Source organism: Rana temporaria, chromosome 9 (assembly GCF_905171775.1).
Source record: "Rana temporaria chromosome 9, aRanTem1.1, whole genome shotgun sequence".
Taxonomy (NCBI): Eukaryota; Metazoa; Chordata; class Amphibia; order Anura; family Ranidae; genus Rana; species Rana temporaria.
In genome coordinates, this window is record NC_053497.1 from 277,323 (window position 1) to 293,690 (window position 16,368).

The following is a 16,368-nucleotide window of genomic DNA, read 5'->3' on the forward strand; positions in this document are numbered from 1 at the left end:
AGAGGTTCTTGCGCCGGTCGTAGAGGTTCTTGCGCCTGGGGCCGGTCGTAGAGGTTCTTGCGCCTGGGGTCGGTTGTAGAGGTTCTTGCGCCTGGGGTCGGTCGTAGAGGTTCTTGCGCCTGGGGTCGGTCGTAGAGGTTCTTGCGCCTGGGGTCGGTCGTAGAGGTTCTTGCGCCTGGGGTCGGTCGTAGAGGTTCTTGCGCCTGGGGTCGGTCGTAGAGGTTCTTGCGCCTGGGGTCGGTCGTAGAGGTTCTTGCGCCTGGGGTCGGTCGTAGAGGTTCTTGCGCCTGGGGTCGGTCGTAGAGGTTCTTGCGCCTGGGGTCGGTCGTAGAGGTTCTTGCGCCTGGGGTCGGTCGTAGAGGTTCTTGCGCCTGGGGTCGGTCGTAGAGGTTCTTGCGCCTGGGGTCGGTCGTAGAGGTTCTTGCGCCTGGGGCCGGTCGTAGAGGTTCTTGCGCCTGGGGCCGGTCGTAGAGGTTCTTGCGCCTGGGGCCGGTCGTAGAGGTTCTTGCGCCTGGGGCCGGTCGTAGAGGTTCTTGCGCCTGGGGCCGGTCGTAGAGGTTCTTGCGCCTGGGGCCGGTCGTAGAGGTTCTTGCGCCTGGGGCCGGTCGTAGAGGTTCTTGCGCCTGGGGCCGGTCGTAGAGGTTCTTGCGCCTGGGGCCGGTCGTAGCAGTGCTTGCGCCTGGGGCCGGGGGGAGATGGTCGTAGATGGGGGTTGAAGGTCCTTGATGATTTTTTTGTCTTGGCCACCAACATGAAGCCTCGTCTGGGACCTCATGTTTGCCTGGCGCGATAAAGCTTCACTTTTGAAGGATTTTTATGCTGGCTTTTTCTTGGATGAGGCATTTTATGCTGGAGGAGTGGCTTGGCATTCCTGTCTAATCCAAAATCCACCATCAATCATGGTTTCACCCGTTTTTTTTGTATTTAAAGCCTTCAGAAACTTCAGAGTGAAGACCTGCTCCGACAATGGTACTTTGTTAGCTTGGCCCAAAGTTCTGCTGGGAATGCACCTAAAGACCACGCGGGATGGGATCCACCACAGGATAAATTGGGATAAATAGGCAGCTTTATTGTCGGGGTGGCTTAGACGCTCGCTTTAATACATCGTTTGATGTGAACGAGCGTGTTCTCCTGACTCTGTGCTCTTCCCAGGCCTCCAGGCATGGAGGGGATGGTCCCATTCTGGAGAGAGATGATTTCTCCTTCCTCCTTCTAATCCATTGACAAGCCCCAACATCTGTACCGGAGTCTGGCAGATAATTATAATTGCTGGTGGAGTCATTCGTCTTTCACTTTTGGCTGCGTTCTGTGATGAAGATTATTGTATCAAATGCGAGTCTTCTCGGTGTTGGAACAAAACATGGCAGTGTGAGAGACGCAACACGCGCTCGATGTAAACCCGACCTGAAGGACGTCAAGCTTATCCTGTACACATGTCATAAAGCCTAGTTTTAGTTGTTTTTTTCATCCTTTTTGATGCCCCTTGTAGTCTCCTTAGGGAAGCCCATGTTATAGAGCAGTGGACTCCAAACTGCGGCCCTTTGGTTGCTTTTATTTTTTTCTGGTGTTGGGGTGCTATTTTATTCAGACACCAATGAAGGGCACTTTTTCTCCCAATGACACTAGTGGTGAGGCACAATTCCTACCAATGGCATTAATATTGCAGCACAGTTCCTATGGAGCCAATGACACCAGTAAAGGGGCACAATTTCTCCCAGTAACACAGATGGGGCACAGCTTCTCAGAATGACACCAGCAATAAGACCAGTGGTGGGGCCCACCGTTCCTCCCATTGTCGAGTGGTGTGGGGGGGGGGGGCACCGTTCCTCCCATTGTCGAGTGGTGGGGGCGCCCACCGCTCCTCCCATTGTCGAGTTGGGGGGGGGGGGGCACCGTTCCTCCCACTTTGTGACATTTTTGTACTTTAACGGGGTGGCCATTAAAAAGTGTGAAGGACCGTAAACCTGCCCTTTTTGTTTAGAAAGTTTGGAGACCCCTGTTATAGGGTGACGACACAGGAGCACAATGGGCAGAGGAGGACAGAGCGTTGTCGCCCTAGGGAGCCTTCACAGGATGGGCCTTCAGGGGCTATTTTAATTAAAGCTGCAAAATCTTAAATCTTTAAAAGATTGAATGACTTTTTGAAACGACTTTACCGTGTTCAGCTTGTGTGTCGGCGGTAAAACGTTGGCCTGGTGGTTGTTGGAAGGGTTTCGATTTTTCTCACAAAATGATGCTGCTGATTGTGCAACTTCAGTTTCTCAAAGGCTGTGCGTTCGCCAGGCATGCTGTAATGCAGCTCCAGGAGCTTGTTAGATCATTATATTAAAGCCGCCCCCCCTGGTCTTCCCTTTAGCCTCCTTGCACGGGTGTACCGGCTCCTCTCCTGGACTGAAATGGCCTCCTGATTTCTCTGAGCTTCTCGGAATCTCTTCCTGGCTGGAGGAACCCCTTTCCTGCCCAGTCTTGGTGTCCCTGACCCCGCCCCTTCATTCATTGGATTTCAGTTCTGTCAATCATGGAGGTTCAGCATCACATGTGGGTGGGTGGTCTGCATGCGAACACGGCCTACAATACAAAATAAAGTTGAGCTTTAAATGTTGTCACGTTGTTGCCTTCCGTTGCCCCTGATTCATGTGTTTATTTTTGTCTTTGTTACAGCTACATCCAATGGGACGAAGGAGGGCCTGGAGAACCGAGAAGGAGGCGTGTGCCAGACACAGTCCATGAAAATTATCATGAAGGTTGGGCAAGGTATGTGATTTGCAAGATACTTTTCAACGTCGCCATTTTCTATGTAAGGGAACTGGTACCCAATTGGTTCCCATGTTAAGAGGACCTGTAATATTGCTGTCCATGAAAATTGAAAGCCCTCTTCTATCAAAGTCCCAACCATAAGTAATGTCAAGTAGTGAAAGGAATTTAAAAAAAGTCAGTAAATCTAAGTAAATCTGTTTGCTTTACACTCTTCTGGCCAACCTCCCAATGAGACCCTGGGAGCCAAATAGTCCCGAGAGACACCCAACGCGGTCACCCCTTGCCTACAGAAGGTTGTAGACTTTTTTTAAATTTTTGTTTTTAAAAAGTTCACATTAGTTTGTCTGAACTTGTCCTGATCTGACCGGTTGGGAGACGCGTGAATGAGAGCCAATAGCTAGCCAATCTAATACCAAAGCTTTTCTCGCCTTCCTTGCGTTCCTCTGCCGATGGAGTCCCAAAAAACGCAGCACTTTGTGCCTAAACCGCCATTAGCCATGTCCAGGTGCTGCCACATGGGGCAAAGAGAAGGTTACGGAGTTCTGCACTAATTGGAAAGTTGAGACTTGCCAGATTTTGGGGCCCACAGATCTGGATAGTGGGGGGAATGAGTTTAGTATGCCTATGAAGGGGTCTTTAAACCAGGGCTCTCAAACTGGTGGCCCTCCAGTGGTTGTCAAACTAAAAGTCCCATCATGCCTCTGCCTGAGGGCGTCATGCTTGTAACTCAAGCCTTCCAATGCCTCATGGGACTTGTAGTTTCGCAACAGCTGGAGGGCTGCCAGTTTAAGACCCCTGCTTTAAACAGTCCTAGTAAAACCCTTGTATGGGAGGAAGGGGTTCTCGGTCCCTAAAACCTGGGAGGAAGGGGGTCCAGTCTCCAAAACATTGTTCTCATGGCCAATGCCCAAGGAAATGGCCGCTAAGCCCCAACCTTCCATGTTAGGATTCGCCCATTGATGGAATGGGCAACCTTTCTGGCCAATAGGAGTGTGAAGAAGGTAGAAAGGGGTGCCCACTGCCAGGAAAACTCTCCACACTTGCTACCAGCAGGGCCTGAGATTGGGGCAAGATGGGAAGTTTCAGTTGGCTGCTGCAGGTAGGCCCAAGGTCGGGGAAAGGCGACCTCCTTACTCCACATGTGGTGAAACTAAAAATTTCCATGAGACTGAAAAGCAGACGGGCATGGTTGCATTTGTAGTTTCACCACAGCTTGAGTGTTGAGGTTGGCTCCCCCTATGTAGGATCCTGCACGTCATACCTGAACCTTTTTCCCACCTATTGAAAGGAACGCATAAACGATAAACTCCTCTGTAAGGGTCTTTCCAGTTTCTGCACGAATTTATACGAACCCTACATTTGAGAGTGAAGGGCTTCTTGCTTCGATCTTACTCAAATATCGGTCTTGAAAGAAGCTGTAGGACCTCCCGGCGAAGCTTGGTTTTTTATTTTCACAATGCAGGTTAATAGAAAAAACCTAGTGGGGGTGGGTCTTCCTCTAGTGGGGTCTGGGGGGGGGGCGGGTCTTCCTCGCGTGGGATCTGGGGGGGGCGGGTCTTCCTTTAGCGTGGTCTAGGGGGGGTCTTCCTTTAGCGTGGTCTGGGGGGGCGGGGTCTTCCTCTAGCGTGGTCTGGGGGGCGGGTCTTCCTCTAGCGTGGTCTGGGGGGGGCGGGTCTTCCTCTAGCGTGGTCTGGGGAGGGCGGGTCTTCCTCTAGCGTGGTCTGGGGGTGGCGGGTCTTCCTCTAGCGTGGTCTGGGGGGGGCGGGTCTTCCTCTAGCGTGGTCTGGGGGGGCGGGTCTTCCTCTAGCGTGGTCTGGGGGGCGGGTCTTCCTCTAGCGTGGTCTGGGGGGCGGGTCTTCCTCTAGCGTGGTCTGGGGGGGGCGGGTCTTCCTCTAGCGTGGTCTGGGGAGGGCGGGTCTTCCTCTAGCGTGGTCTGGGGAGGGCGGGTCTTCCTCTAGCGTGGTCTGGGGAGGGCGGGTCTTCCTCTAGCGTGGTCTGGGGGGGGCGGGTCGTGTGGGAAAGTTACCATCCATGTTATGGATAGATGGTGGCTGCCCGTGTTTTGAGATATGAATTCTGTCTTGGCTTTTGTGATAAATCTAAAGTCCTTTTCCTCTGTTGTCTAGACCCCAACGCACCAGATCATGTCTCTACCAGCCGACCTAGAGATGACAATACTGGAAAGCTGGCGACACCGGGCCCCTGGAACAATAAGGAGGTGCCAGGAGATCCTGGCAAGTCAGGTAAGACTTGCTTCAGCAGATGCCCCCCCCCATGGTTTTACCTGTAAATGTAATCAAGTCAGTCTCAATGTTCACTTCTCCGGAATGATACCCACCTATTTTTTATTTTTATATTTTCATACCTCCCAAGAGCCAGCCTCCGAAGAGCTCTTGGGAGGGTGCTGTAGCGATTTGAGGATACCATGTACAGCACCTTGTTGACACCTCCCACCAGCCATGAGCTACCTGCACTGCATAGAGAAGCAGAGGCCCAGTGATGACATCACTGCGTCTTGAATACAATTTTATGAATTAAAGGATATGCAAACAATTTTTAAAAAAAACGTTTCTTTTTGTTTTCAGATACTGTGAATCAGTCCAACACGCCCTCTGGAGGAGGGATCGACGGTTTCTTTAGCTCCAAGATCGCGGTGTTCGCCGCCATCGGAGCCGGATGCGTCATCTTCATCCTCATCATAATCTTCCTGATCGTCCTGCTTATCAAGATCCGCAAGCGGCACCGCAAGCACACGCAGCAGAGGGCAGCCGCCCTGTCGCTCAGCACGTTGGCCAGTCCCAAGTGCAGCGGGAACGCAGGCTCCGAGCCCAGCGACATCATCATCCCGCTGCGGACTACAGAGAACAATTACTGCCCGCACTATGAGAAGGTGAGCGGGGACTACGGGCACCCGGTGTACATTGTTCAGGAAATGCCACCTCAAAGCCCCGCAAACATTTACTACAAGGTCTGAGAAAAATGGAGGGACGGCGACTTCACCACCTTGCTCCCCGACCGGGGAAAATGGTCAATCCGGTAACCTGGAGCACAGGCCAAAGGTCACTCTGCATAAAGGACTCTGAGAGACGGAGCAATAAGACTAAAATTTTCCCTACGTTAGGTATTTTTTATATAGTCCCCCCTCCCCCTCTCCCCCAATTGTTCTGCTCCCTTTTATTGTCCAGGGGGAGGGCGGATCGGATCTGCTCTTTGCACACCTGTGGCAGTCATCCCTTGACCGAGGAGAGGCGGCATGGATTTCCTTCTACCGCAATGTGTCTTGTGGGGTGGGGGGGGGCCCTCTATCATGCAGGTAGTATAGATGATTGTGAAATTTGTTCGGCAAGCTGGTGATCAGTACCATGTATGACGAGGGGTGGGAATGAGCTTGGCAACCTCGGGGTCACCGGTTTCATGAGCACATTGGTGCAGGCTTACCTGGACTCCGACATGTTGGGACTGATGGACTTGAGTATCTTCCGGGTAGAGCGAAGGTCATTCTGCCAAGGCGAAACCCACCCTGAGCCATAGGGCGGGCAACTACTCCAACCACTCATGTACCGGTGCACGCCACGCATACTACCTGTGTACGCATATGCACTTAATTGCACAACCCTTCCATTAGGCTGTGTCTCACCATGTGCTGCCCATTATGTGATGGAGCTAAAGGTGGCTGTGGGCACCAGCTGCTGGGTCTCGCCATCTGCTGCCCATTGGTTAAAATATGGTGGTGGTAAAGGAATCTGGGTAACAGCTGCTGGGTCTCGCCATCTGCTGCCCATTGGTTGTGCTTAAACTAAAGGAGTCTGGGCACCAGCTGCTGGGTTTCACCATCTGCTGCCCAATGTTTGTAATGCTATGAAGCTAAAGGTGTCTGGGCAACAGTCTCTGCATCTCACCACCTGCTGCCCATTGCTTGTAATGTGATGGAGCTAATGGGCACCAATGGATATGTCTAACCACTTGCTGTCCTTTTTTATAGATGTGATGGTGCTAAAGGTATATGGGCACCAGCTGCTGCATCTCACCATGTGCTGCCCTTTGGATATAATGAGGTGGTGTTAAAGGTATCTGGGCACCAGTCACTGCGTCTCACCACCTGCTGCCCATTGGATATAATGTTATGGTGCTAAAAGTGTCTTGGCACCAGCCTTTGGGCATTGCCATCTGCTGCCCTTTGGTTGTAATGTGATGGAGCTAAAGGTGTCTGGGACCAGCCATTGGGGCTCACTGCCTGCTTGCCCATTTTTATACATTGCAATGGAGCTAAAGGTGTCTGGGCACCAGCAGCTGCGTCCCATCACCTGCCCATGCGATATATGGTGTGGAAGGTTGTTGGTGCACCAGCTGTTGGGTCTCGCCATCTGCTGCCCATTGGTTGTAATATGATGGAGCTAAAGGTGTCTGGGCACCAGCGGCTGCATCTCCCCACCTGCTATCCTTTGGATATAATGTTACAGTGCTAAAGTTTGTGGGTGCTCCAGCCATTGGGTTTCACCATCTGCTGCCCATTGGCTATAAAGTGATGGAGCTAAAGGTGTCTGGGACCAGCCATTGAGGCTCACTGCCTGCTTGCTCATTTTTTATATTGTGATGGAGCTAAAGGTGTCTGGGCACCAGTGGCTGTGTCATCACCTGCTGCCCATTGGTTACAATGTGATGGAGCGAAGGGTGTCAGGGATTAGCTGTTGGGTCTCACCACCTGCTGCCCATTGGTTGTAGAGTAATGAAGCTAAAGATGTCCAGACACCAGCGGTTCTAAAACCTAGCAAAGGCAACCACAAGTTCAAGGTTTTGGCAGCAACCACGATCACTAAAGCCACTCAGGACTGTTGTGACCCACAGTTTTACTTTGATGCAACGTCCCTGCTGGTCTTCTGTACCAAACATCTTGGAGTTCACGATGGTGGTCAGCAATGGGTTTTGGGTGGTTTTCTAGGAATTTTTTCTTTTGTAGCTGTTCCACAATTCTGTCTTTGAGAAGCAAAGTATAACATGCAGCTGGGTACCTATTGGAGGTTGGCGTGACACCATGGCTCTCATAAACCAGGCCTTGGCCCAGATGTTGGGGCCTGGTGACCTAGACCGCTGCCTGTGCCAGCATTGCTAATGAGATTCTTCTTGGGTTCCTCAGAGTAGTCATTGCTAAGTGATGTAAGAATCTGTGGTTTAGGGCCATGAATATCACCGTGGGGTTAGGCTTCATTTACTAGCAGGGACAAAGCTAGTCAACTGTTCTTGATGCGCCCCTGTCTTGCTAATACCCGTTGGGTAATAAGTACACAATGGTTTCTACATCTTGTGCACCTCTGCAGCACTGCCTTGGCATTTGCACGAACTTGTCTTGTGGATCAGACAGCAGTCCGAAGTGATCTTTCCGTGTTTGGATACCTTGGGTGCTACTCAAATTGCAGAAGCCCCTCACCAATATGGCTCAAGCCTGGTCGATACGGGTTCCTACCCTCTTTGTAATGCCATTGCTCTTGCTAAAGCCTGGGAGCCTGCTGAGGAATTCCTCCACCGTGGACCTCCCTGGTTGAGTTTTGGTGTGCCGGGCCTTTGAAACCCCTTCAGGCAGTTGGGCGTTGAATTGGACTTCTATGCGGTTTCCTTCAGCGTGTGCAGTCAGAACACTTGTTCCTTATTAAAGTGTAGCCTGAGCAATGCATCTCTGCAATGCATGCTTCCATTTTCCATGCCGTGCAGAAAAATCTGATCCTCCAAAAATGTAGCAAAAACCCAACTTTTCGTAATCTGACGCTTCCGGTGTGGACAGCCCTGGGCTGTGAGTCCAGCTTTGACGGCTTGCCAAGGGAAGTTACGAGCTCTATTGGCTTTTTACGGTAAGCGCCAATCTCTTTAGATTGGCACTTCCCAATCCCGACAAATTTGCCATTCCTGTAAAAAGCCAGTGAGCTCCTAACTTCCCATAGCAAGCCGACAAAGGGGAGGAATCCAATGTTCCTGGTCCCTCCAAGTCGGGAGTTGCCGGCATGTGAACCTTGCTTATCCAATAGTGAGGATCCTTGTATTCTTTGAAGAACGCCACACTCCTAGCCCAACTGGAGCATGTGTAGAAGGGCCTCGGACAGCGCTATACCACAAACCACGCCTACTGACGCATTTCGCTTCCGTCTAAGCCATGGTGGGCGGGGGCCTAATGAGTCGGTGGGCGTGGTTTGAGTAAAGCTGTCCGAGGCCCTTCTTCTACACTTGCACACATGCTCCGTTTTTAGGCCGGGATTGCGACGTTCATCAAACGCAGGATTTTTCTGTACTTTTTGGAACGTAAAAAAGGGAAATGTGCATGTACTGCAGAGATGTACACTTTTTTTTTTGCCCGGTCATACACCTTGAGTTGAGTCGCTCAGTGCAGTCTAAATGTGAAATTTTATGTGCATGTGGCTCACACATGAAACCCTTTTATGCAAATAACAAACCTCACACACCAAGTCATCCCGTCAATACACCTATATGCATCGAACGTTCACACCTTCCAGTCTGTGCCTTTATAGACACGGGCTCATATAACCCGAGGCTGTCCTGTGTTCCCCATTCCTACCACTGTCCATAAAAGCAAACATTCCTGTCTTTTCACAACACCCCCACCCCCCCACCCACAGATTTTTCTTTTCCTTGATATTATCACCCACCACATTTTAACCCTTTTTTACATTAAATCCCAGTCCAATAGGGCCCCTTCAAGACAGGCGAAGCATGGCACATCCCCCCCCCACCCCCCACCCCAATCTCTTAGCCTGCTTTTATTTGTACTTGCTCTTTTCACGCTATTTTGGTTTTTGGAGTGCTACACCAGAGGCACATGCATATGCTTGTTCACTCCTCTGCACTTAAAAAACACACCCTGTTGTAAATCCTGTTGTGGAAGGGTTTCCTCTATGCTTGCCTGAGCACAACCGCCCGAGTCGGGACATGTGCTGCACATCTGATTTTGCTCCCTTTTTTTTTTTCTCCTAATAGATCATGAAGGGTTATATAACTGACTGGCACGCTGCAATTGGCGCATTCAGGGTCAGTCGTGGGCAGATAACACGCTGCAAGCTTGATGGAATGCAAAAAGAAACTCCTAAAACAGAGGATGTGCATGGAGTATTGGGGTTGCTGCAACTGCTCACACCCCCAACTATACACCAACTAGGAGTATTTTCTGCATGCCGTCAAACTTGTGGAGGAGATGCATTGAGTGTATGTGTTGTGGAAATGGCTCACTGACTACACATTGCAAGTTTGATGGCATGCAAAAAATACTGCTGGATGGAGGACATGCTTTGATTATTGGGGTTGCTGAAACTGCTCTACGTCAAGGCTCATACCTGACTGCAAGTTTTTTGGGGTTTTTTTGAGGCACAAATCGGTTGCCAAAAAATACTTTAATGGAGAAGATGCATTGAGTATTGGGGTTGCTGCAACTGCTCACCCCCAACTGCACATTGCAAGTTTGATAGAATGTAAAAAATACTCCTAGATGGAGGATATTGAGTATTGGCGTTGCTGCAACAGCTCACCCCCCAACTCTACGTCAAGGAGTTTTTTTTTGTTGCATGCCATCAAACTTGCAATGTGTAGCTGGGGGTGGGTTGTTGCAGCAACCGCAATCCTCAATGCATTTCCTCCATCTAGGAGTATTTTTCACATCCCATCAAACTTGTGGAGGAGATGCATTGAGTGTATGTGTTGTGGAAATGGCTCCCTGACTACATATTGCAAGTTTGGAATGTAAGAAATACTCCTTAATGGAGGACATGCATTGAGTACTGGGGTTGCTGCAACTGCTCATCCCCCAACTACACATTGCAAGTGTTTTTTTGTGGCATCAATGGTATACTTTGGAGGACACCCATTGAGTATTGGGGTTGCAACAGCTCACCCCTGACTACACACTCCAATCGCTTGCCAAAAAATACTTAAATGGTGCAGATGCATTGAGTATTGGGGTTGCTGCAACTGCTCACCCCCAACTGCACATTGCAAGTTTAATGAAATGCAAATAATACTCCTAGATGGAGGATATTGAGTATTGGTGTTGCTGCAACAGCTCACCCCCCCAACTATACATCAAGGAGTATTTTTTTGCATGCCATCAAACTTGCAATGTGTAGCTGGGGGTGGGCTGTTGCAGCAACCACAATACTCAATGGATGTCCTCCATCTAGGAGTATTTTTCACATCCCATCAAACTTGTGGAGGAGATACATTGAGTGTATGTGTTGTGGAAATGGCTCCCTGACTACATATTGCAAGTTTGGAATGTAAGAAATACTCCTTAATGGAGGACATTGAGTATTGGGGTTGCTGCAGCTGCTCACCCCCAACTGCACATTGCAAGTTTGATAAAATGCAAAAAATACTCCTAGATGGAGGATATTGAGTATTGGTGTTGCTGCAACAGCTCATCCCCCCCCAAACTATACATCAAGGAGTATTTTTTTGCATGCCATCAAACTTGCAATGTGTAGCTGGGGGTGGGCTGTTGCAGCAACCCCAATTCTCAATACAGGTCCTCCATCTAGGCTAGGAGTATTTTTTTCACATGCCATCAAACTTGTGGAGGAGATGCATTGAGTGTATGTGTTGTGGAAATGGCTCCCTGACTACACATTGCAAGTTTGATGGCATGCAAAAAAAATACTGCTGGATGGAGGACATGCATTGAGTACTGGGGTTGCTGCAACAGCTCATGCTCAGTTACACATTGCAAGTTTGGCATGCAAAAAACACTCCTTCATATCAAGACGCATGTTGAGTATAGGGGGTTGCGGCAACAGTTCACCCCCCCAACTACACATTGCAAGTTTTTTTTTATGGCACAGTGGCTTGTATAAATTGACTCCTTGACAGAAGGCATGCATTGAGTAATGGGGTTGTGGCAACAGCTCACCCCCCAACTACACCTTGCAAGTTTTTTGTGGCACAAATGGCATACTTTGGTGGAAGGCATGCATTGAGTATTGGGGTTGCGGTAACCGCTCACCCCCAACTACACATTGTGGAGCCACTGGAATGCCGAAAAATAATCCTTGAGGACATGCATTGAGTATTGGTTGCTGCAACGGCTTCCCACCCACCCCGATAACCTTGCCTTGCTAGCGGCGGCGCCACCTGTGCTCCTACCTAACCTTCCCTTGGGCAGCTCCCGTACCCCCGGTTTTTTACATTCTATGCAGAGTTTGGATCCGGTGTCCTTGTATGGAGGCAGATTAAGGGCTTGTGTGTTCTAAGGCAGCAGCTGTCTGACGGAGGATGGGGCTGTGAGACGTCGAGTCTCATGTGACCAGGAAAAAAAAAAGGCCTTAAAATAGAATTTATAAAGCACCACACACTCGACCCCCTCCACCTCACATGGAGCACCGTTTTTTGATGCTGGGGTTTTCATTTTTGGCCACAGCGCGGGGCCTGCTCTCCTCCTATTTTTTTTTTTTGTTTTTCTCCCAGTAGAGGCCAACACATTTCTAAGCACATGATCCGAAGACGAAGAAGTCCCGTATCGGCACTCTTATTTTACCGCCTCTGTAAATATATTGTATTCCATTCTACGCGGCAAACCCCAGTTTTCATTCTGCCTTTTATTTTTATTTTATTTTTTTTTAGGCCATTTCCGACGACGGGAGCAGCCGGCATCCTAAATAATTAATAAACCTCGATTTGGCCGAATCCTATTGGATGCTTTTCCGCTGTGGCTGAGCCGGCTCGTCTTTGGGGCGGCTGAATTTTTATCTGCACAATTTTTATTTTTTTATTGCTCATTTTCCTCTTATTTACTACCTGAGCCCCGCCAATTCAGTGCCCCCCCCTCCCCCAAGCAACATTGTACATATTGTGAAAATACAAAAAAGGTGACATTTTTTGAATTTTTATTAGCACCTTTTTAATTTTGCTTCAAAAATATGAAACAGATCTTTTTTTTCCTCTTGTACCTTCAGAAAATTAACTTTGATATTTTTTGTAAATAATGTGTTTTTTTTTTTTTGGAAGAAACAAATACTGAAACTTTTTTTGTATAAACTCCAAATTAATTTTCATTTTTTATTAGTCGAAATTAGATTATTTTTTTTGTTTTTAACATTAAATTCCCACGCATTATCTTATTCAAACATGAATTGAACGACGCACTCTTAAAGTATTCACAGGATATGAAGCAGGCTTCAATAATAAAAGGATGGTAGAGGATAAGACACTTCTATGTTCTTATATAATTGCATAAGACGGGGATGTTGGATAATGTATGTGATGGACCACCTGTATGTCGGGAGTGGTCGGGGCAGACTGACCATGTGGGCAAACAAGTTTTTTTTTGTTTTTTTTTAATCTGCTGTATTTAGGGGGTCATGTGATTGGTGAGACTAATAAGTAGTTCATAATGGTGGGGAATCCCCCCCCCCCCAGATTAATAAGATTAGAGTTCCACTCCCACTCCCTCCCCTTTTTTTTAAATGGTCTTTTCAAGCAACGACTAGGCTTGGGTAGTCTGCATGATGGCCTTCCAATGGGGTTCATGCAATATTAGATTGGAAAAACCTTTTTGTAAAGCAACTCCATAGCCATGTAAATAAAATTTTGAATAAAGATGCTCCTTGTAAAGATTTTTTTTTAACCTGTCCAGCTCAACTGATCTTCGTTCTTGAAGGTCTACCATTGGTGAAGAATCTTGCTCATGGGTGTCAAACTGGTCTTTTGCTGTCCCATCTGCTGGCCCATCTTTCAGGACATGGCAATTATGTAGCAGTTGGTTGAATAAGGAGTGGGGGGGGCGGGGGGGTCAGGCATAAGACCTTTCCAAAAGTGGTGGGTGCCTGGTCACTTCTGCAACTTCCACGTCGCATAAGGACACAGACCTGGTTCGGGCTGGGGGCTTGGTTTTCCAAACGATCCCTCTGGGGGCTTGGAAGGCCAGGGGGCTTGGTTTTCCCAAATGATCTCTTCAGAGCTTGGAAGGCCAGCAGGCCATCCAGGTGCTTAGGTTTTCTATGCGCTCCATTTGGGGCTTCAAAGGCTAGCGGGCTCTCCAGGGCTTGGTTTACCCAAACGATCTCTCCGGAGCTTGGAAGGCCAACAGGCCGTCCGGGTGCTTGGGTTTTCTATGCGCTCCATTTGGGGCTTCGAAGGCCAGCGGGCTCTCCGGGGGCTTCGAAGGCCAGCGGGCTCTCCGGGGGCTTCGAAGGCCAGCGGGCTCTCCGGGGGCTTCGAAGGCCAGCGGGCTCTCCGGGGGCTTCGAAGGCCAGCGGGCTCTCCGGGGGCTTCGAAGGCCAGCGGGCTCTCCGGGGGCTTCGAAGGCCAGCGGGCTCTCCGGGGGCTTCGTTTTCCAAGCGATCCCAGGATTCAACACTCCTTCTTTTAAAAAAAATCTTCAGATACTAAAGGATGTTGAAGAGCATTAGGACTGATTATGCTGGCGGCGGGATAGATAATTTTTTTTTCTTTTACAAGCAGCATCTTTTAGTTCATTTTTATTTTTTACTGGCGACGGCTGTTTTCTAAAAATTGTGTTTTAATGGTTTAGCATTACCCAGGGAGATCTCTTGACTCTTGGCTTTCCTCATGACTGGTCATGCAACCTGGGAAGCAAAACCCGCCAGATATACTGGGGAGGGGGGGTCACGTTTTGGACACATAGTAATCTTTTTTTTGTTTTGTGCTACTGCATGTGCGCTCCCCTCTCTACTCAGGTGAAACCCCCTCCTCCTCTCACCGCGCCATGCATTCACCCCAGAAGGGGTGCACGTCTTGTGCCCAACGCCTATTTGGCACGCAGGCTCCCAAATCATTGGCTTGACATTCCCATTTTTCATTAATTTATTTGCGCTGTACCACAGATCGGTGTATTGAATGCTTTTGAAAATAGAAATATCTGGAAAAAGGAGGGGTGTTCCCGAGAGGAATAGCCATTTTGCAGGACTTGCAAAGCCAAGACCCCCTCCCCCCAAATCATTGTCCAACCAATACCCAGATCATTTGAAGTTCCTGACACTACAGTCCTACCTGACTCCCTTTGGACTATCTGTAGCTCCATTGTCCAATCCCCTTGTTTGCCCGTCGGCTTCACCTACACGTTGGACCAGTTGCAGGCTTCCCTATATTGGGTCGTTTTTCTGTAATTTTTAAGATTGCGTTCCCGATCTTTAAAAAGGACCGTAGCTCTGATGGACTGCATTGCCTAATATATGTCTGGAGGGGAAATAAAGGTTTAGGATTCTAGTCCAGTGATGGTGAACCTTGGCACCCCAGATATTTTGGAACTACATTTCCTATGATGCTTAAACCACCCTGCAGAGTGCAGGAGCATCATGGGAAATGTAGTTCCAAAACATCTGGGGTCTCAAGGTTCTCAATCACTGGTCTAGTCCATAACCATTCATTTCTAGAATTAATAAAAGATAACCGAGTATTAAAAATGAAACGGCTTGGTAGGACTGAGCAGACCATATTCCCGTATTATGGAATGACTTGGGCTACATCAGTTCCCTCCCCCCCGCCCCGGTTTTCTTGTGTCTAGTTGCGTATGTTGCTATTTTGAAGGTGAACACCAGGTATGGAGAAGGTTGTCCTGATCACATTTGCTGCATCTCTCAGGCAAGGGAGGGTGGCCAGCTTCCCAGAACCCTTCAGTATCCCTGCTGTCTTGTCACCTATCGACTCCTCCTCCTCTTGGCTTTTTTGCGGTTTAATAACCGAAATAGAACACAGTTAAAAGTCTCTAAGTAGGGTAAACACTTTTTTTTTTTTTTTTTTTTTTATATTGTATTTTATTTTTTGTTTTTACATTTTGGACTGTGCCTTTTTAGACCCCGAATTCTCGGACGGAGCTTTCCCGGCTCCAACCCGCTATGCACGCCATTTCATGTCCGAGGCCTCTCTCCGTCAGGGCGCTTGTCTCATTATATATCGCCTGGCGCGGGAGGCGGGGTTTCCGATTTCCATCGTTTTTAAAGGGAAGAGATTTCCGTGCACACATCGTTTGTCACTGTAAGCCACATACTCAAATAATGCCTCTGTTTTTGCTCATCATTCCTCAGGCACTTTGTAATATTTTATTTCTGTTTTTATTTTTTTTCATGACTTACCACTTTACTTTTGTTTCCTGTTTTTGAATACATTTTGCCCTACAGCTCTGCAGTTTAAACTTCACCCCATGTCCATGTTTAATGCCTGGAACTCCAGTTCCCTGGAGCTATGTTGGAATCCTGATATATTGTTAAATAAAGTTTTTTTCCTATGGAAATGGGCTTGTGTATTTGTTTGTGTTTTTGAAGGTTCTAATGAAGGCTAGAAGACCAAAGGATATAACGCTTGCGCTGTATTTGGTAAATCAAGTTATACAGTGTAACCTCGGATTACGAGTATAATCCGTTCCAGGAGAACAGGGCTGGACTGGGAAAAAAATTTGACCCTGGACTTCATCCACACTGGCCCACTTTGACAGGTCTCTCCCATGGCGGCCGGACAACTCCCGGCCACCCAAGCCCCCTCTACTCCCTCATTAGCAGTTCTACTACTATTAGAGTAGAATGGCTGGTACTGGTACTCTTATAGGCAGTACCAGTGGGGAAGCTAGACATTTTCACCTGGGCCAAAGACTCTGCTCGGTGCCCCACC

The 16,368-nt window shown here is 48.7% G+C and overlaps 1 protein-coding gene across 1 annotated transcript in view; it reads left to right on the plus strand.

Annotated features, from left to right (window-relative positions):
• The window catches only part of EFNB1 (ephrin B1), a 94,100-nt gene extending 78,106 nt beyond the window's left edge, over positions 1-15,994 (plus strand). The window contains exons 3-5 of the mRNA XM_040322657.1: positions 2,662-2,754; positions 4,884-5,000; positions 5,343-15,994. Of these exons, the coding sequence (XP_040178591.1) occupies positions 2,662-2,754; positions 4,884-5,000; positions 5,343-5,731 (599 nt within the window). The 3' untranslated portion in view covers positions 5,732-15,994. The remainder of the gene's footprint in view (positions 1-2,661; positions 2,755-4,883; positions 5,001-5,342) is intronic.
• Positions 15,995-16,368: the final 374 nt, after the last annotated feature.